The sequence below is a fragment of the Trachurus japonicus genome, chromosome 7, assembly GCF_045865225.1.
Source record: "Trachurus japonicus isolate A0001 chromosome 7, Traja_1.0".
NCBI lineage: Eukaryota > Metazoa > Chordata > Actinopteri > Carangiformes > Carangidae > Trachurus > Trachurus japonicus.
Window position 1 is genome coordinate 15,113,117 of NC_140913.1, and position 20,618 is coordinate 15,133,734.

The 20,618-nt window shown below is 46.9% G+C and overlaps 1 protein-coding gene across 4 annotated transcripts in view; it reads left to right on the forward strand.

Annotated features, from left to right (window-relative positions):
- The first annotated feature begins 683 nt into the window (after positions 1-683).
- celsr3 (cadherin, EGF LAG seven-pass G-type receptor 3) overlaps positions 684-20,618 on the forward strand; it is a 90,908-nt gene continuing 70,973 nt past the window's right edge. For 3 of the 4 annotated variants that reach the window (XM_085781410.1, XM_085781412.1, XM_085781413.1), the window contains exon 1: positions 684-6,478. In XM_085781410.1, coding sequence (XP_085637536.1) covers positions 937-6,478 — 5,542 coding nt within the window. In that variant the 5' untranslated portion in view covers positions 684-936. The remainder of the gene's footprint in view (positions 6,479-20,618) is intronic. The other variant, XM_085781414.1, reaches the window with a different exon arrangement.

The window sequence follows — 20,618 nt, forward strand, 5'->3', positions numbered from 1 at the left end:
TGTTTCAGCTCTTTGACTAAAGTTTCTAGGAACTGCTCCTCTGCTTCATCTTCATCCTGATCCTCTGCTCTGCTGTGTGATTTGATTTTACGTAAATACTATGTCGGAATATTTTCATTTCCAGGAATCAGCTGTTAGTCTCCGTGGAGCCCTGTGAGGTGACGGAGCCGCGGGCTTTTCTGTTTAGATGATAATTATTCAGATGATCCGGTGATGACGGTGTGATTGTGTAAGATTGAGCCTATTTTCCCTGCTCCTGCTCCAGTTGTGGACATGGCTGCCGCCGCGGGTGCTGTGTAACAGCCCTGCGCACCGGAGCCGACCATTATGAGAGAGAGAGTGAAAGAGAGAAGGAGAGGAACAGAGAGAGAGAGAGAGAGAGAGAGAAAGAGAGAGAGAGAGAGAGAGGGGCGGCAGGGATGCAAGCAGTAGGGGGAGGGGTGGAGAAAGGAGAGAGGAGGAGAGTGTGATTGTGTGTGTGAGTGTGAGTGTGGATGGATGGATCGTAGCCTACCATCGGGCTGAGCTGCCGCTGCTAGAGGAGCGCACACGCGCACGCACACACACTCTCTCTCTCTCTCAAGGGTAGTGTGTGAGGCAGCCCGTCAGTCGGTGAGAGTGTGTGAGCCATGTTGGATGTGAATGAACGGGAGCAAAGATGCGCCGCTGCTAAGGCTCAGACCTCCAGCTCCACGGACCACAGCGGGTAGATGCCAACTCTCCAGGCCGACGGAGAGACGGGGGAGCCTGGGGGAAGGTGTCGGGCGGTGCCGGCGGTCCTGGAACTGGAACTGGCCACCTAGCCGGAACGAGGGAGAGAGAGAGAGAGAGAGCGAGAGAGAAGTGACGGGGAGAGGGCAAGGCGCGCTCCAGAGAGAAAGAGAATAGGTGGAAGAGGGAGAAAGGAGGGGAGAGACAGAGAAAGGAAGAGACTAAATGGCTGCACCGCTCTCGGGCTTCACCCCGCTCCTGCTCTCGTCTCTGCTTCTCCACCTGCTTCTCCTCGGCCCTTTGTTCGCCCTCACCCCGGGGACGGGGAACACAGGAGGGGCTTCCAACCGAGGGACCCCGGGTCTCTGCTACCGAGACGCCGGTAAAGTGCAGAGCCGGAAGCAACAGCAGCAGCAGCAGCAGTGCGAGGGAGCAGGGGAGTCGCCGAGTGGCAGCTGGTATCTACGCCCAGGCAGGTGGACCGGAGAGAGGATACAGGCTGAGGGATGCTGTGGAGGGACGCAGGGAGGAGATCAACGGGATGGGGCAGGAGCGACATGGGAGGAGAGACTGAATAGAGTCGGGACGGTGTGGAGGAGTGCAGACGGTCCTCCGACACCATCACCTCCTCCTCCTGCTCCGCACCCAGGTATTCGGAGCAGGTCGAGCTCAGATGGCGTCTGCTCAGGAGAGGGAGTGGAGAGAGGGAGGGTGAGGAGGAAGGGCGTTGTTTCACCTCCCGCTTCACCTGCTTTCACCTCGTCGCCGGTTCCAAACGGAAAGAAACGGGCAGTACAAAGGACTAGAGCGTGCGCGCAACGGTGGCCGGCGTCAAGGCCACACCTCGCCAAACGTGGCGCCGCCGGAGCCTTTGTGCGCTTCTCTGGCCTGTGCAGGGCACCCGGAAGTGGAGGGAGGAGAGGGACGGGGGGAGAGGTGTCGGGAACGTGGTGCTCCCCGACACCTGAGCGTCTCTGCCGGTCAAACCCCGACAAACGAGTCCCCTCTGCGGCCAGCAGCCACTCACCTGGCCGCTCGCCAACCGGTTGCTCTTGTTGCATCCATCCTCTTCCTGGATACAGTTCAGCACATGACGAGGCTTCCCGCTCCAGCCCCCACCTCACACAGAGTCCACACTGTGGCCTGACATCACAACTGGACCACATGTGTCTTATCACGACCTGTGGACCCGCCCAGACCCAGTGCTCAGACCGGATCCACCCGGGTCCAGGCGTCAGGATCACCGGTAGCAACACGGTCTGTGACGATGACGGGGGCTCGAACAGCGTGGACAGCAGGGCCGGTAATTGTTCTCATTTGGGCAGGCACAATGTTATCGATCATAGCAGCAGCAGCAGCAGCAGCAGCAGCAGTAGCAGCAGAAAGGGGGGTGATGGGAGCTGTTTGCCAGGGTGCATGGAGGGAGGGAGGGGTGCGAGGAGTGGGGGAGGTGAGGGGGATGTAGAGGAGGCGCACAGGTGTAGAGCAGAGATTAACCCGGGTACCAGGGGGCACCAGGGTCGTAGTGGTCCCCGTCCCCATGAAGCTGAAGCTGTATGCAACCAGGCCAGAATTATAGACGAGGGGAGGGTGATGGACGGTGGGAGAGAGGGGGAGGGTGGAGGAGGGGTGAACCAAGGCAACAAACACATTAATTTATCTAATTATCCGGATAATGATTTGGCTTCTCTGACTCTCCTCCATCAGTCTGATGATGAGCGGGGAGCAGCAGCGATAGGAGCCCAGGAGCAGAGCTCACGGAGCCGGGGAGAGCGCGGTCAGGCTCCCGATGGCTGTTTGGACAGGATAGGCATGGGGGGTGGATGTTTAGCCGGGTTTATGGCCCCCGCGGGAGGCATAGCTCAGAGGAATCTCCCCATCCAATTTACCCGCAGCAGCAGAACCGAGACGCGCGGTCACTATTTTCTATCCGGTCAAAGCTCGACCCCTAAAGCCCCACCAGCCTCTCGTGGGCTGGTGTCCAGCCCGACCCCCCCTCATAAACACACACGCAGTGGAGAACTGTCCAAACGTAAAGTGAAAGCAACTTCAGAGCCGCCGCCTCCCGGTGACTCAGGATTTCTCTCACGCGCTAAGTTTCCCGTTAAATCTCTCGATGTTGAGTCAGACGCGTCTCCCGCTCTCACTCCGAGACTCACCGCGGTGATCAACCTCACCACATCTTCCCCCCACCCCCCCTCTGAGGAGAAGGTGATTTCAGCACTATGGACAGCTCCCACACACGTGCACGCGTTCCCGTGGAGCAAATTCAACAGTAACAGTAATAACAACAACGACAAGGAGGAGCAGGAGGAGGAAGGGGGTGATGATGAAGAATCTGAAAAGGAAAACAGGAGTAGTGATTCTCAGTGTCTCGGTCACACTCAGCAGATAGAGCCGGGGGAGGGGGCCCGGGCGGGGCGCGCGGACAGCAGCTCCACCGACTGCTCCGCACATGTGCAATTAAAACCCGGTAAGATAGTGTCATCAGAGCCCGGAGGTGTGAGGCTGCTGAGGAAACGGCAGATGGAGGCCGAGGCAGAGAGGAAGAAGGATGCAGAGAGGGAGGGAGAGGGCTTGGAGGGGTCCGCTGCTGCTGCTGCTGCTACTGCTGCTGGGGGAGGAAAATTACAGGTGGGGGAGGGCGAAGGAGAGGCGCGGCTGAGTGTAGGGAGAGAACCAGAGGGAGAAGGGGAAGAGGAGGAGGAGGAGGAGGAGGTGAGGGAAGATGGAGTAACAAAGGCGAGGCAGGCAGAGGAGAGAGAGGCAGAGGGAGGGAAGGGTCAAGACAGGGCCAACAGCACCACGCAGCCAGAGAGAGGGAGCCAGGAGGGGGGAGAGGAGGAGGTGGTAGAGGAGGAGAGGCCCAGCTCAAGGGGAGAGAGGAGCCTGGAGCGACTGATAATAGTGGCAGATGATGAAGCTGCACAGGAGGAGATGGAGAGGAAGCTCCTGCCCTGGCCTCGCTCTCGCCGTGCAGCCAACAGACACCCACATTTCTCCCAGTACAACTTTCAGGTGCAGGTGGCTGAGAACCAGCCCCCTGGCACCTCCGTCATCGTCATGACGGCCACTGACCCCGACCCAGGCGATGCGGGCAGACTGGGCTACTCAATGGCCCCACTCATGAACAGTCGCTCGTCTGACTATTTCCACATCCACCCGGACACCGGCCTCATCACCTCCACCCAGATCCTGGACAGAGAGCATATGGATCTGCACTACTTCCGGGTCACGGCTACTGACCACGGCTCCCCTCGCCTCTCTGGCACCACCATGGTAGCCATTACCGTCGCAGACCGCAACGACCACTCTCCTATATTTGAGCAGTCGGAGTACAGGGAGACCATCAGGGAGAACGTGGAGGAGGGATATCCCATCCTCCAGCTCAGAGCCACGGACTCAGACTCTCCTTCCAACGCCAATATCCGCTACCGGTTTGTTGGAGACTCTGCTGCGATGGCACGCTCAGCATTTGAGATCGACCCACGCTCTGGCCTCATCACAACCCGGGGGGCAGTGGACCGGGAAACCAACGAGCACTACACCCTCCAAGTGGAGGCTAGCGACCAGGGGAAGGATCCTGGTCCACGCTCAGCCACGGTCAAAGTCTTCATCACCGTCCTGGATGAAAACGACAATGTGCCCCAGTTCAGTGAGAAGCGTTATGTGGTGGCGGTGAAGGAGGACGTCCGGCCTCACTCTGAGATCCTGCGAGTGAGCGCCACAGACCGGGACAAGGACAGCAACGCCGCCGTTCACTATAACATCATCAGTGGAAACAGCCGTGGTCAGTTCTCCATCGACAGTGTCACTGGGGAGATCCAGGTGGTGGCTCCTTTGGACTACGAATCTGAACGCGAGTACACACTCCGGGTCCGTGCGCAAGACAACGGCCGTCCACCTCTCTCCAACAACACGGGGATTGTCAGTGTACAGGTCACAGATGTAAACGACAACCCACCGATCTTCGTCTCCACACCTTTCCAGGCATCTGTGCTGGAGAGCGCCCCAGTCGGCAGCTCCATCCTCCACATCCAGGCCATCGACACCGACTCTGCTGACAACGCCCGTCTGGAGTACAGGTTAACAGGCACCAGCTCCGACACGCCTTTCGTCATCAACGCCGCCACCGGCTGGGTCACTGTCAGCTCTGTCCTCGACCGAGAGTCTGTGGAGCATTACTTCTTTGGCGTGGAGGCGAGGGATTATGGGATGCCACCTCTGTCTGCCACTGCCAGTGTCACCATCACAGTGATGGACGTCAATGACAACCGGCCCGAGTTTCTCCAGAAGGAGTACTACTCTCGCCTGAACGAGGACGCTGCTGTCGGTACCAGCGTGGTGACCGTTACAGCAGTGGACCGCGATGTCAACAGTGCTGTGACCTATCAGATCACTGGGGGAAACACTAGGAACCGCTTTGCCATCAGCACAGCAGGAGGGGCGGGGCTGCTGTCGCTAGCCCTCCCGTTGGACTACAAACAGGAGCGGCGTTATGTTCTGACGGTCACCGCCTCAGACCGCACGCTCCACGACACCTGCCAGGTGCACATCAACATCACAGACGCCAACACACACCGGCCTGTTTTCCAGAGCGCCCACTACTCAGTCAGCGTGAACGAAGACCGACCCCCTGGCAGCACCGTGGTCGTCATCAGTGCCACAGATGACGACGTTGGTGAAAATGCTCGGATCACCTACTTCCTCGAGGACAATATTCCACAATTTCGCATTGACCCGGCGTCAGGGGCGATAACGCTGCAGGCGGAGCTGGACTATGAGGATCAGATGACCTACACGCTGGCGATAACAGCCAAAGACAACGGAATCCCTCAGAAATCAGACACGACGTACGTTGAGGTCAACGTCAACGATGTGAACGACAACGCGCCTCAGTTCCTCAGCCCCAGGTACCAGGGGACAGTGAGCGAAGATGCCCCCCCTTTCACCAGCGTCCTCCAGATCTCAGCCACAGACCGCGACGCCCACGCCAATGGCCGTGTTCAGTACACCTTCCAGAACGGAGAGGATGGAGACGGAGACTTCACCATCGAACCTACATCTGGCATTGTCCGGACGGTTCGGCGTTTGGACCGTGAGAGCGTGCCCTTCTATGAGCTCACGGCCTACGCTGTGGATCGAGGCATTCCCCCTCAGCGGACCCCCGTCCACATCCAGGTGACAGTTCTTGACGTGAATGACAATGCCCCTGTTTTCCCTGCTGATGACTTTGATGTCATGGTGAAGGAGAACAGTGCGGTGGGCTCTGTGGTGGCCCAGATCACCGCCACCGACCCGGACGAGGGCGCCAACGCTCAGATTATGTACCAGATTGTGGAGGGTAACATCCCTGAGATCTTCCAGATGGACATCTTCTCCGGGGAGCTCACATCCCTCATCGACCTCGACTATGAGGCCCGCAACGAGTACGTCATTGTGGTCCAGGCCACCTCGGCGCCTCTTGTCAGCCGGGCCACAGTGCGGATCCGCCTTGTCGACCAGAATGACAACCGGCCCACTCTGCAGGACTTCCAGATAATTTTCAACAACTTTGTGTCCAACCGTTCCAACAGTTTCCCCAGCGGGGTGATAGGCAGAGTCCCCGCCCATGATCCCGATGTGTCGGACAGGCTGTACTACACCATCGACCGGGGCAATGAGCTGCACCTGCTGCTCCTGAATCACACCAGTGGAGAAATCCGGCTGAGCCGAAAACTGGATAACAACAGGCCTCTGGTGGCTCCCATGCTGATCACCGTCACGGGTAAGAGACCATGGAACTCTGTGTGTGTCTGTGTGTGTGTGTGTGTATGTGTGTATGTGTGTGTGTGTGTGTGTGTGTGTGTGTGTGTGTTTTCCCTGCAGCTTCATTCACTGTAACAAATACTGTGAAGATAAGGAGTCAGACTCCACAGGTGTGTGTGTGATAAGGCGGGATGTGCTGCTGGAGCTCCACTCTGCCTTTTCCTTTGTCTCCTCCTATTTGTGTGTGTGTGTGTCTGTGTGTTGATTCACTGTAACTCTTAAGCTGAGCGCGTGTGAGACACAGAAAAGCTGATTGAATGAGTGGGAGGGAACGGAGGTGGGAAAATGAGATTTGTTACCTGTATTTGAGTTGTACCTGAGCTCCTGAAGAGGAGGTTCATGGGAAAATAGTGTTGGTGGGAGAAAGACAGATGGTGGTAGAGGGAGATTTATCTGACGCCATGAGACTTGAACACCAGGGAGGCTGATGTGAGTCGGTTTATCAGAGTCTCAAGGAGGTGACGGCGTCTCTGAGGATGCAGCTGCTTCTCAGTAAAAGAATGTGACAGCTCAGATTTAATAAAAGTCACATCTCTGTGACTCAGCTCATTAATTAATAAACAGTATTTTCATATTAAATGATCTCAGCGTGGTATCAGGTCCTTAGCTGAGCTGTTGCAGGTGGGAGGGGCTGAGATTGATATTGTGGCAACGCCCACTCTCTGTGACTGACAGGTGACCTGGGATAAGAGCAGCCCAGGTTGCCATGGAGATTTTGTGTGAAATCAAAGAAAATCCATTTAACAGGGAAGCAGCAGGTTCATACTGATGGGGAAGCTGTTTCCTAGAGGGAGTTCAGTCATGTAGCTGTTGATCCATTAGATAGAAAAACTCACATCTCATATATTTTACAATCAAGTGCAAATTTCATCTTCTCTTGCTTTAAACATTCAGTACCATAATAACATTGTGAGAAATTAAATAATTAATTAAAAGTATTGTATAACTTTATTATGATGAATGTTTTCATTTTAATCTGTATTTATACCTGTCACCGAAACACATTTTTATTCAGAATCTGGACATTTTGGACCAGAATTAATTTTATTAACATTTGTTTAGATGTGTTGTTTGTTTGTCTCCAGGCTTCAGCTGTAAGATAAAAGCTTCACTGACGTTGATCATGTGATCAAAGCCTCAGAGGCCGATTTAGGGGAAAAAAACAGAGCAATGTCATTGCTTTGAAAGTCTGAGCAGAGCAGAGCTCACTGAGACTGTTTGTTTGTTGTGTTCGTACTGTCAGAAAGCTTTATTGGCTTGGGACTGTGTGTGACCTGCTTCCCTATTTACACTGCAGCCTCAAATATATTCATTCATTCATTCAGTGAGGGAGTACAGGTTGTTCACCCATGGTAAATTGTACTCGGGAGCAGAGGGTTCATCAGTTCTAAGTGAAACATAATTAATAAATAATATTCAAAGTGAACGGGAGAACTGAGCAGGAAGAAGTGAACAGTTCATCAGTTCACTAGAAGTTGACAGGAAGATTACCCATCAGTCACTGCTGCGCCAAAAACCACAATGGAGCCCAACACAGGATGTGCAGTAATGGCGTTACAACCGGCATTATCATGACTGATGTGACCATAAGTGGTAAAATAGTTGAACAATGATGACCAAATAATCTATAAACCAAATAATTAATTACTTCAATGAAAGGATAAGTTAAAATGACGGAGACACAAAGAACAATGATGAGTTTATGTGTTTGACACTAAACACATGTTCTCTTAACTGGTGTTCTCTTTACTGGTGTTCTATTACAGTAACTGGTGTTCTCTTGGTGTTCTAGAATCAGAATAAAGGCATTCTGATTCTGATTCTCTTTACTGGTGTTCTATTACAGTAACTGGTGTTCTCTTTACTGGTGTTCTATTACAGTAACTGGTGTTCTCTTTACTGGTGTTCTATTACAGTAACTGGTGTTCTAGAATCAGAATAAAGGCATTCTGATTCTGATTCTCTTTACTGGTGTTCTATTAACTGTTCCCTGAGCAGGCAGCTGTTTATGTCTCTGTGGATCAGATTGAACAAATGAGTGAATAAATGTGAGTTTTAGTGTTTGGTCTAAATGGAGACATGAGGGAGTACATGTGTGAATAAATGAGTGACAGAGTGAATATCAGTGTGTGTGTGTGTGTGTGTGTGTGTGTGTGTATTTCCTCTTCTTCTCTCAGCTCAGTTAAACCAGACGTAGACTCATTTCCAATTTTCTTGCTATTTGTATATGAAAGTCTTTCCCTCTCTCTCTCTCTCTCTCTCTCTCTCTCTCTTGCTGCCCCCCCCCCCCTCCCCGTAGCTGCAGGACTTGACAGTTATGAGATTATAATGAAACAACAGTGAGTTGGAGTCGAGCTCGGAGCAGAGCTGTCACTTTCATTGTGAGCTGTGTGTTATCTCTGACTCCCCCTCCTCCCCCTCCCACCACCACTGTCTTTTTCTCCTTTATTCAGTCTCTGGATGGAGGGATGAATGACTTCTCCTCTTGTGTTCCTTGCAATTCTCTCTATTCCATTTCCCTCATCCTTCCTGCTATTTGTTTCTCTTCTCTCCTTTTTCCATCCGCCCTCCTCATTCACTCACCTACTCTCCCTCTTTTCTCTCCTCTCCTCTCCTCTCCTCTCCTCTCCTCTCCTCTCCTCTCCTCTCCTCTCCTCTCCTCTCCTCTCCTGTCCTCTTCCTCTTCCTCTTCTTCTTCCTCTTTTCTTTCTTTTCCTTCCATCCACTCTCACCCTCTCTCTCCTTCCTCTTCCCTGTAATCCTCTCTTGGGCTCTTTTGCCTTCGTCCTCTTTTCTTCTTTGCTGCTTTCTCCTTATTTCCTCTGTGTGTGTTTTTTGTGTGTTCCTGCAGGCGTGTGTTTGTATTTACAGTGTGTGTTTGTGTGTTTTCTTGTAGCAGAGATTTTCCTGCATATTTGAGCTCGTTTTTGCACATTGTTCTGTGTGTGTGTGTGTGTGTGTGTGTGTGTGTGTGTGTGTGTGTATACTCTCAGGTGGTTCAAAGCATTTCACTTGAGAGTGTATTCATGTCTTTACAGTGAATAATATCTGTGCACGGCAGAACTGGTTCTCTCTCTCTCTCTGTCTGTCTCTCTCTCTTTCTGTTGCCCCCCCCTTCTTTTTTACTCTCTTTCTCTCTCTATCTGCCCCCCCCCCTCTCTGTCTCTCTCAGTGACACTTAGTTCCACTCTATTGATTCTCAGGATAATTCTCTTATTTATGGAGCATAGAGATTAAAAGCTGCATCCATACAACACACACACACACACACACACACACACACACACACACACACACACACACACACACACACTCTGAAGGTGCCTTTGAGTGACTCCGTTGGACTGAGCAGCAGGAAACATGAAGCTGCTTTTACAGAAGTGAAACGTTTGTTCTGCCCTGTCAGAGTAACACAGTTATTTCAGTCTGGTACATGTGAATGAATAAATAAATGAATAGCGTGTCTCAGAGCAGCTGTTGTTTCTCTGTTTGTCGACACTTTTCATATTTGATTTTTGGTTAAAACAAAAATATTAATGAATCTCTTCAGAGTCACAGAGCCAAATAAAAACAGCAGTGCAGGGGTTGATAAATATAAGACAAATGTCAATGAAAGTTTTTAAATCAATAAAAAGTTGGACCTCTTCACATCCTCTCAAACACCTGACAGAGAAACCTGGATCTAACAAACTGAGCCCACACGTCGTGTTGTGTGAGAGTTTACAGTAACGAGGATGAAGACGCGTCGCTAACATCGCTCATTTAGTGCACTAACTGTGACACAGGTCAGTGCACCATGAACCGACTCACATAGAGGCATGTAGGTCACCGCACTGATGTGAGGAGGCAGCAGTGAACTGATGCTTCTTCAGCTAAAACATGTACATGTGGGTCAGAGCGAGAATCATCATCCCAGATATTCCAACTATTACATCATACAGTAGTATATCATTTTTTCATCTCTCGTAAATAATGACCGTAATGATAAGAGTGAAATCAATTGGTTTATTTTTTTTTATTCCTGTTGTTGATGTCACAGTTAGAAACTTGAAGCAGTAACAGACTCACTTGGGGAAAAAAGTCTGCCCTGTTTTTCTGCATTAATTAGATAATTATCTCACTTTTTAAATAAAACTTCTTTCTAAATTCAGAGATAATTATCTTGTTAATTCTGAAAACATTTTTTTAAGGAAATGTTTATCTGGAAAAAATGCAGTGTTTCTGACTTAATGAGATAGTTATATGAGAAAAGCAGAATGATTTTCTGAAATAAATGAGCCAAACTTTGGTCGTAAAATCATCACTTGTCTGTTTGTATCGTGAGAGTCCATACAGACTTTACAGGATGTACAATATGTTTATAGGAGAATAAGAACATAAAGTCACAGGAGAAGAAAACAGGAATGAACAGTGAGTGTAAATGTCATTTTGAGATGAAAACAGGGCTTGTCCCCTAAACCCCCAGGCCTAAAAACAAAGTGGTTTTATATAATAGGTCTTTCAACTCAGTAGCAAACCAGTTGTGTTTGAGAGGACAGAGGGAGGTTGGGGGAGGAGAGAGTGAGCCCATGAACAGCGGTTTGTACTGATGACTGTTAGGGTTAGGGTCACTGTAACAGTGACAATAATAACAGTTATACCCAGAGGTGATGGTGAAACTGTGATTCACTGTTATAATAACCCAAATACCAGTATATCAATAAAATTATAAATAGTAGAAATAATATAATCCCCTTGTGACTGTTTCATGATGACAACACATATAAACCCATATACCCCTTTGGCTGCTCATGAAGGAACTCCTCCTCTGATACAAACTCTCTCAGAGCTGACAAAATAAGAGATGAGAAACATTAAAACCTTCAGATCAGACACATAAACGAAGGTTTAAAACCCTAATACCACAGAAAAATGTAATGATTCTCACCAGATATCCCCCTGTCCTGGAGCCAACCACAGTTTCACTGTTCACATGTTCACTGGAGATCAAAGTCGAGTGACGACAAATTTACTCAAATAAATCCTGCATTTTAATCGTCACTGGGGTCCAACGGATGTCCATATTGATTAGTAAAAAAAATCCTTATAACTGATCAATCAGAAAATATTCATTTTTTTCTGCATTTGCTTGATAACTTATATTATATAAAATGATATCAGTGCAGCACTGCCGTAAAAATGTCAATAAAATAAACAAAAATTAACTAGAAGAAGGTCAAAAGCCCATAATAAATAATTACACATTTTCTCTTCAAGAAAGTTTTCATCAGTCGTACAGACCGATATGTCAGAGGAAGACTCAGATCAGATGATTAATCCGTCAGGCTTTAATCATCATTAACTAATTAATAACTCAGCAGCACAGGCTTCTGTTGGACTGTTCTCCTGTTGCCACAGAGTCACAGACCTCAATACATCATTCAGTCATATGATACAGATGTGATTACTGTGTTGTCTCTGAGTCTTTGTTCAGTCTATTTAACTGAGAAATATTCAAACTCTGCTGCAGTTTCACAGCCTCTGCATGAATATACAGTTTATATTTAATATTCATGCTTGTGATAAGTGTCACAAACTGGAGAAAACCTTCTTCCCTATGTTTCTGCAACAGGATGTTCTATGCTTTGATTTATTTGTTATATTAACATCAAGACTGAATCCGTTTTTTAAAGAAATACCAGAAAAACGTTAGAATTACAAATGACTGCAACACAATATGATGAGATAAGGCGTCAGATTAACGATACTGTTCACCTTCTAGAGAAACTACAGTCTACTACTACAGTTTGTTATTGAATTACTCTTATTAAAATATTGAGGGGGGGGGGGTTGCTGAGACTGTGGTTGGTTTGTCTCATGGTTTAATGTGTCTGAAGGTGAATACTGTGAATATGATTGTTGAATATATAATTGTGTATTTATCATTTAGTTGTAATTTATTGATGCCATGTCATAACCGTCAAGGGGACTTTGTGCGTGTGTTTACAGTAACACTGAGCCACCAGAGCAGTTTGGAAAATGTAGATTTAGGGTCTATAAAGGCAACAGGCGGTGTACGTGGCCTTGGCCCTCAGTGTTGGGTCCTCAGACACATGTTGTGTGCAGCATGTTTGCAGACAGGGCTGAACAGAGACAGATGCAGGGTGATGGCTGCCGCTGCAAACAGATGCTTGCTGATGTCGTGTCTGCAGGTCAGAGGTCACACCGGATTTGTTGTGGCAGGACAACAGACAGGAGGGAGAGAGGGTATCAGTGTGATACAGACTGACAGTGAGGAGCGTCTTTACATTAAACCAGAGTGAATCTGGTTTAATGTGAAGGATTAGAGCCTGGTTAACCATTGTGTTTGTGTGTGTGTGTGTGTTGCTGTTTTGTTCCACTTTGTAACGAGTGCCTGGACCTCAGGGGTTGAGCGGCTTTAAAAGACAAACAGAGCGGAGAAATCAGCTATAAGCCACGTTGTGTGTGTGTGTGTGTTTGTGTTACAGTAAGTGGTGATACGCACACATACACAGTATTGTTAAGACTTGTTATTTGTGGCCACTCTACATCTGTCCATTTTGTCCATTTGTATGTTTTTTTATTGGTTTATTTGTGTGTGCGAGAGTCTCCCGGAGCTGCTGTCATTATTTTTAGCTTCAGTCCTTCTGGGTGCGTTCGCAGCTTCAAACATTTTGTCTGAACATGCTGCGCGTTGTGCGGCTTGCTGAAGTGACTTCCTGTCCTGACCTGAGGCAGACCTGCCGCTCAAACGTCGCTCTCTGTCTTTATTGCGTCGGTTTTTGACGATTCATCCTGCCCCTCCATGTTTGATCAGGACAGAGAACACCAAGGGAGGGGGGGCAGACAAAGGGATGTGACAACACGGTGTGAAATGGGATTTAAACCCGTGTGATTGTGCGTGGACGGTGAATTGATGCGCTGATGGCAGCGTGGCACAGCACCATGTGTTTGAGTCCGGCGGCAGCTCTCTGCTTTTGTTCTGTCTAAATCCAATTTGAGTGTTTCTGCTCTGTGGAGGCAACGTGCTCCTGCTTTTCCATTTAATCCCAGAGCAGCAGTGAATACACAACGAGTCAGAGTGAGAACCACTGAGCCAGAGAGGGAATCAAACTGGCAACCTCACACACACACACACACACAGAGCCACAAAGAGCCAGGAAACAGATTTACGTGATCCATGATCCACATTCAAAACATGACTGATCTCAGAGGTGACACACGAGCCTCAGTCAGGTCCGGTGAAGGTCTGAGTGTTCACACCTCTTAAATCAGAGGTGTGAATCACATCAGCATATTATCGCCACACTTAGTCACTGTACATTTTAATGGTTTAAAACATTTTGTGATATTTGGTCTTCAGACATCAATAATAACAAACAGCAAAATGCAGATTGTCAGTTCATCCTGGGCTGGACCCACTCAGTCACAGCAGTGACTGTGGTTGTTTGACTGTGTACAATGTCTGTGATTTAACTGAAGGACACGTGTTGCAGAACCAAGAAATGGGAACACATGATGAGCTCTTGTAAGTTTCTCTGGGAATGGAAAACTCTCAGTAATTCGTTAATGTGGTCACTTCCTCCTACTGTAATAATAACCATTTGTTGAGCCCCGCCCCTCTGTTCTGTCGTCTCTCCATGAGGCACCTGACTCTACACTAAACATATGATAAAAAAGTGCTGTTTTAATCAGGTAGTGATTTGGTCAGTGCGGCATGGATATTAATCATCCTGTTACCATATAAAACCACAATCCATAATTTTTTCCATGTGTATGAGAAGTTCCTCTGTTGCCTTCAGGTCCTGTTAAAAAAAATGACATTTGAGTATCAGGGGCTTTTTGTTGAGGAGACCTGGGCCTGTCACAATTATTAGATAATTGCCCGACCGCAATCATTTGAACTGACCGCAATTATTTTGCATAATTGTTATAATCGTTTCCATTCATCTGTATAAAAACAGCTCGGTGAAACTAACAGAACTTCCAGACTTCCTTCGCTGTGGTTTAATGACACATGAGTGGAGCGCCACAAACTGTTTATCTCGAGGCGCTTAATTTCTAATAATCGACAGGAACTTCAGAGGCACTAACACTTACGCATTAGCACTAGACAGAATCGCTTGTTGACACCACACATGAGCATCTCTCAAAGTTTTTCTCAGACAGCCGGTTCCGTTTGGCACTTAAAACATCTTTGCCAACACTAAAAAGCCTCTCACATGCTGCACTGGCTGGGACTTCATGCCTTTTTTCAAAGAGAGTTCTGGAACACAATAATGATAAAATAACATAATATAGGTCTTTTTTTTATTAAAAGAAATATTTCATGTTATTGGCCAAAAATTGAAATTGAAATTCTATAATAGTGGCATAAAATGATCAAAAGAAGACAATTAGATCATTAATTGTAATTTAATGTACGGCAATTAATTGTCAATGAAAATTTCATGATTTTGACAGGGTCAGTGCTGCTGACGGTACAGTACCCCTGAGCAGGGCACCGGGCAGCTTCATGAAGATTTATTGTCTTAAATTTCTATTTTAAAATTGCTTCATTGTTTAAGTGGAACCTCTCACGGACTTAAGCTGCAGCAGTCATTTTTTCCAGTTTCTTTAAAGTTAAAGGACATCGTTCTGCCTCGTGACCTCCTCTTCCTGCTCCACCACCTCCCCCTGCTGCAGCTTGTTAAAGTGTTCCTGGGCTGTTTTCAGCTCCAGCTGTGGGTTTCTATTGTGCTCTACTTTGCAGACTATTTCTGTGCGGATTTCTAGGCGGCGAGCTCTGGATGCTGTGACATTCAGGAAGCTTTGAGCAGCTATTAGTCAGGCTACCTGCTGCAGAGAGATAGCACTGAACTCCCTGAGAGACGGAGCAGCCACCGAGCATCAGAGCTGCAGCCCTGATCCCAGGCTGGCCCCGCTCTCTCATGGTGTATTGATGCTCACATGAACACGGAGCCATGCTGATGATTCCAGATCAGTGTTTATTCTTAGAGGCGTTATCACCCCCAACCCCTCTTTGAAGTGTGGACAGAAGGCCCACAAGGGGCTGTGAAAGTGTCTGCGAGTTGGTATTTAGGAAAGGCTTTGTTTCTTCCACCAAGCTGAAGACGCCAAAATAACTTTTCCATTTGTGAAGGTTATGAATGTTTTATTATTTCATATGGGCTGGAGTGGAGTTGCAGGATGGGAGAGGGGAGTGATGCATTAGTCATAACGTCCTGGTTTATTGGAAAGTTATGGACAGGTTCACCTTTACTCACCTGTTATTCATAATTCACAAGACATAGCCCCCCAACAACTAACATGACAGTGACTGACAACATGACTGACACCTCAGAGACACGTCAAAAACAACAAGGACAACAATGAATATTATAGCACCTTTAATACTACATAGTTTACTGTATGTTGTCATATAGTCACATGTTGCTCTGTATGATGTTATTGTATAAATTACAATTATCTTATTTGTTTAAGATTCTGTTTCTATTCTTATTTTATTCCTTATTACATTTTCTTGTGCTGTAGTGTCAAATTTCAGTTTGTCCTATAGAAATGACAAAACACATTACATTACACAAAACAACTTATCAATGTAAAAAAAAAAGAAAGAAAGTGTAAAATGACATGTAATAAGAAACAAATATTAACATAAGAAAATGAATAAAGTATGAAATGTCATTAGAAGAGTATTCAATTAAGTGAAGAGTTTGGTTAAAGGGGGAGAGTTCAATTATAAGCTTTCTTTTAAGAATAGTTCATTCTTATTTTCATGTGATGAGTCTCTGACATTAACTCACTAACATGTGACTGGAGCCCTCACTAACGGTCTAACTGATGGAGGTGACTTAAAGGACAGTAGATGAACCTTAAACATCACTTTGATTTGATGGGTCAGTTTGTGTTTGTTCTTTTTTACCTGCAGATGAGACCTCATGGATAAATGGTCCTTAGGTTTCCTAATCATGGTACTTAATTTGATTAGAGTAGTTTTATATAAAGCACAGAGATTCATATGAGCTGGGTTGGAGGACTGGTATTTTCTTGTTTCTGTTTCCGATGAGTTCATCTTTTTTTTTTGAAAGAGAAACACTGAGGAAGCAGCAGGTTTGTGTGTTTAGTGTATAGTTTGTTTTCTGTGTTGTCAGTCTTCATGTTAGATGAAGTAATTCTCCAGTTAGAACAAAACAGATGGATGTTATTGTATAGAAACAGAGGGGAAGCAGACACAGGAACTCTGCGTTGTGTGGAGGAAACAAAAAATTTGAAGCAGTCCCTGTAAACCTAAAATTTGTGCTTTTCACCTGCTTCCATGTTGAGCACTTGGTTTAGATCATGTTCTCTCACAGCAGGAAACATTATAATTAGACAAAGTGTTGCGAGGAGAATCCTCAGCTGAATGACTTGTGACAAAAAAAAGGCCAAACCATCACGGCAGCAGCTGCAGACATCTTCGTTATGACTCTGGTGCTTCAGCAGAGCTGTAATTATCACGTCAGGGCTCAAACCTGTGGAGGATGTGTGACTGACTCCAGATGAGGAGGAGGATCAGTCACAGACCTGGTCTGACAGTAAGTGGACGGTGCTGGAGACTCTTAATTGCTTAAATGGCCTTTTAGCTTGAGTTGTTGTTGTTGTTGTGGGAGGATGAGTTGAGAGAATCATGGTGGCCAAATTAGCTGGACTGTAGCCACAAAGTAAAGCCAATGAAACCACTTTGCTGTGTGTGTGGGTTAATGGCTGCTCGGGGCAGGAACTCTTCTGAAGGACAATAAAATCACAGTAAAGTTTAAACCGTCAGAGCAGACAGACGCTAATTTTTCATTTCAGCCTGTTTGGTTGAGTTGTTAAGTTCTCTGTCTGAATTTTGTCCCCTGTGAGTCTGGGAACCGAGACTCCAGGGACATCACTCCTAGTGCCTGGCGGAGGGAGGTGTGGTGTGTTGTTCATATGAGTGGAGCAACAGTGTGACAGGACATCACACACTAAATAGTCAACAGAAAACAGACAGCACCTGATGTTTATCAGCCTCCTAAATAAACACAGATTCTGTTTATTTGTCAGTGTGATCTACAAAGATTTAATTAACTAAATATTAGAGGGTAGAACAAATCTTGCAATTTTGCAGTGATAAGGTGGTTGCAGCTCTGGTGGAGTTCAGGGAGGCGGTAGCCACTTCATTGAAGTGAATTTGGCAGTGAGTCAAAAGATCAGTAAAAGTACATTTTCTTTTCTGTCAAACATTATGTTTCTGCCCAGGAGCAGATGATGGTCACAGGCCAACAGCTTCAGCCATTACTAGTACTACTTAGAATAAAGAGGTTCTGATATGTCCACTGTGTAGTGCCACTTCCTCAGGGTAGACTGGACACTAAGTGACTCGCTACTGGAAAGTGATGAGATGGTCTGGCTGGACTGGATCTAGCTGGTTAGCATGCTAACTAAAAATAGAGGCAAAACAAGACACTGGTGTTTCTATGGGTGGAGACTTTATAATGGCATACTGCATTATGCTACATGCAGTTTTTTGTACCAGGTACTTATTGTTGCACTGCTGTTGGTACAATGATGGTGCACAAAGCTGTGACAAAACACTGATAGCAGAGGATGGTTTCGACTCATTGGCCTCTGGGTTATGGGCCCAGCACGCTTCTGCTGTGCCACTCGTCCCCTCAGATGGGACTCGAACGCACAATCCCTGGCTCAGGAGGCCAGTGATTTATCCATTAGGCCACTGGGGCGTTACATGTTTGGCCTGGCAGAGCTGATGTGGTTGTCGCTCTGGTGGCCATTGACATGAAAACCCTGTCAGTCCTTGAGAAGAACTTCTGTCTGTCCACTGGAGTAGGGTCTCTCTGCAGCACTGGATGCTGCAATTTTACGACCTGACCTACCCCAAACCTCTCTTTTTCTCTAGCCCTAACCCAACATTCCTCTTTCGTAACCCTAACCCCACTCACTTTTTCCCACATGTGTTTTGATGATCTCGTTCTCTCTAGTCCTTCTAAGCGTAAGTGGCACTGTGACAAAAATTGAATGGTCCTAAAACTGCGGTCCTGAATCTGCTGCGGGCCTGAGTCTGCAGCCTATGGGTCTGCGGAGACATACTACTACTGCACTTATTGCCATATTATGTCTCTTGATGGGATGGTCTTGCTGAACTAATGCTAGTTGGTAAACTTCAGTAGAAGAAGAGAAAATAATCTAAACAAGGTGCTGACATTTTTACAGCCAAAGACTCTTTAGGGTTATAGGCTCGTCTAACTGGTTGGAGGCCTTAAGGTCAACCCAAAGTAGCTTCGATTACTATCTGAAATGGTTTGCGATTTCAAATAGCCCTGTTAATGACGCTGTAAACCTCTGTTAACAGGGGATGGTTTCTAATACCCCAGATGGGACTTGAATCCACAATCTCTGGCTGGAGGCCGGTGGGTAGGGTTGTTACTCATCTCTCAGAATATGAAACTGTCCCGTACCTGAGGATTAAAGATTGTGTCGCGTCCCATTTTGAACCAGCGCAGGAGATGGAAGTTGTGTTGGTTTAGTTCAGTGAGGAGCAGGAGTCTCATGTCAGAGATTTGTCACTGAATTAAAAGGAATATATGCATTGTGTGTGTGTGTGTGTGTGACATGCAGTCCTACTCCAGCAGATTATCCAGCTCTTTTCATAGATCCTGTCTCATTTCAATGACAATGGGAGATCAGTGTCAATTAGTGCAGCGTCTCTGCATCGTGATCCAGGGGTCGACAATAAAAGCGGCTTTTAACCTGAAGACGACGAGACGTTGTGTGTCTGACAGTCAGACTCACACCATCACATCTACCTGCTTCTTTTTATTTTCATCTCTTCTTCACGTGCCTCCATTAAAACGTCTCGGGATGATTTTCCTCCCCGATCCCTTCATAACCCTCCACCCCTCCCGGCTGTTCATTTATGACGAAGGGCTCTGGATTGTAGTGTGTGTGTTTGTGTGTGTGTGTGTGTCTGTGTGTGTCTGTGTGTGTGTGGGTCAGTGGGGAGTGAGGCTCCTCATAATCCGGTAATCAAACCAGCTGCCACCAAACCCAACCCCCACCCTCTCCATCCCTCCATACCGCTCTCCTTCTTCCACCTCTCTCTCTCTACTTCAAACGATTTTTTCTATCCTCGTCCCTCCCTTTCTGTCTATCTCTCTTTCAGAAACAGAAAACCGAATGAGAGAAATAGTTCAATTTTATTTCAAGCTGTCAAACATTAACTGTTTAGATCAGCTTCATGACCACAGCTTAATCTTACCAAAGCAACCAATAATCAGTCAGTCAATGATTTTCAGTAACACCTAAATATCAAGTTATTATCTTCTCTCTTTATAAGTCCACACTGTTTTTCTTCTTTTGTTCATCCCTGATATAAAAACCTTCTCCTTTTCTCATATTTTGTTTTTATATTTCTGTCTCTGTTTTATATTCCATAACATATTTTGTGTCGTTTTTCACCCTGTATGTTTTTTCTTTGAGCGACTTCTTCTCTTCACACTCCGCAGGAAAAAAATAATGCATTTCATTTTAATCTCTGTTTAATTTAGGTTACAATTTAAATCAGTTCTGTTTAAACATAATTTTAATTTGAAAGTAAAAAAGCTCATGTCAATCAGGCTCAAACAGACCAGCCAATAGGTTAAGACATGACTGTTACTATAGTAACCTATAGTAACCATGCTATGCCATGTGCTGTTGTTGGTACAGTCTGCGTATTACTGTAATTATAACCATGCCACAAAGGTTTGGTACACCTGCTGCTGTAGGGGGCGCTGTTTCGGGTGGTAAAAGACTGTTGTTGACCCCCTTTACCCTCCACTGGCTCAGTTCTTCATGTGTTGTCTTCCTCCCTCAGTGTCTTTCACCTCTTGCCCTCCGTCCATTGCTGTCACGCTCCTTCCTTCCTCCTTTTGTTTTCTCGTTCTCTCTCCTCCTCTCATCTTTTATTCTTTCTCTCTGTTATTTCTCACCTCGTTTCTCCCTCTATCTGCCTCACTGGTGCTGCAGTAAATTGCTTCACCCTCCTCATGCTGGTGGTCATGTGGTCGTTTGTGTTCTTCTTTCAGATGATTAAC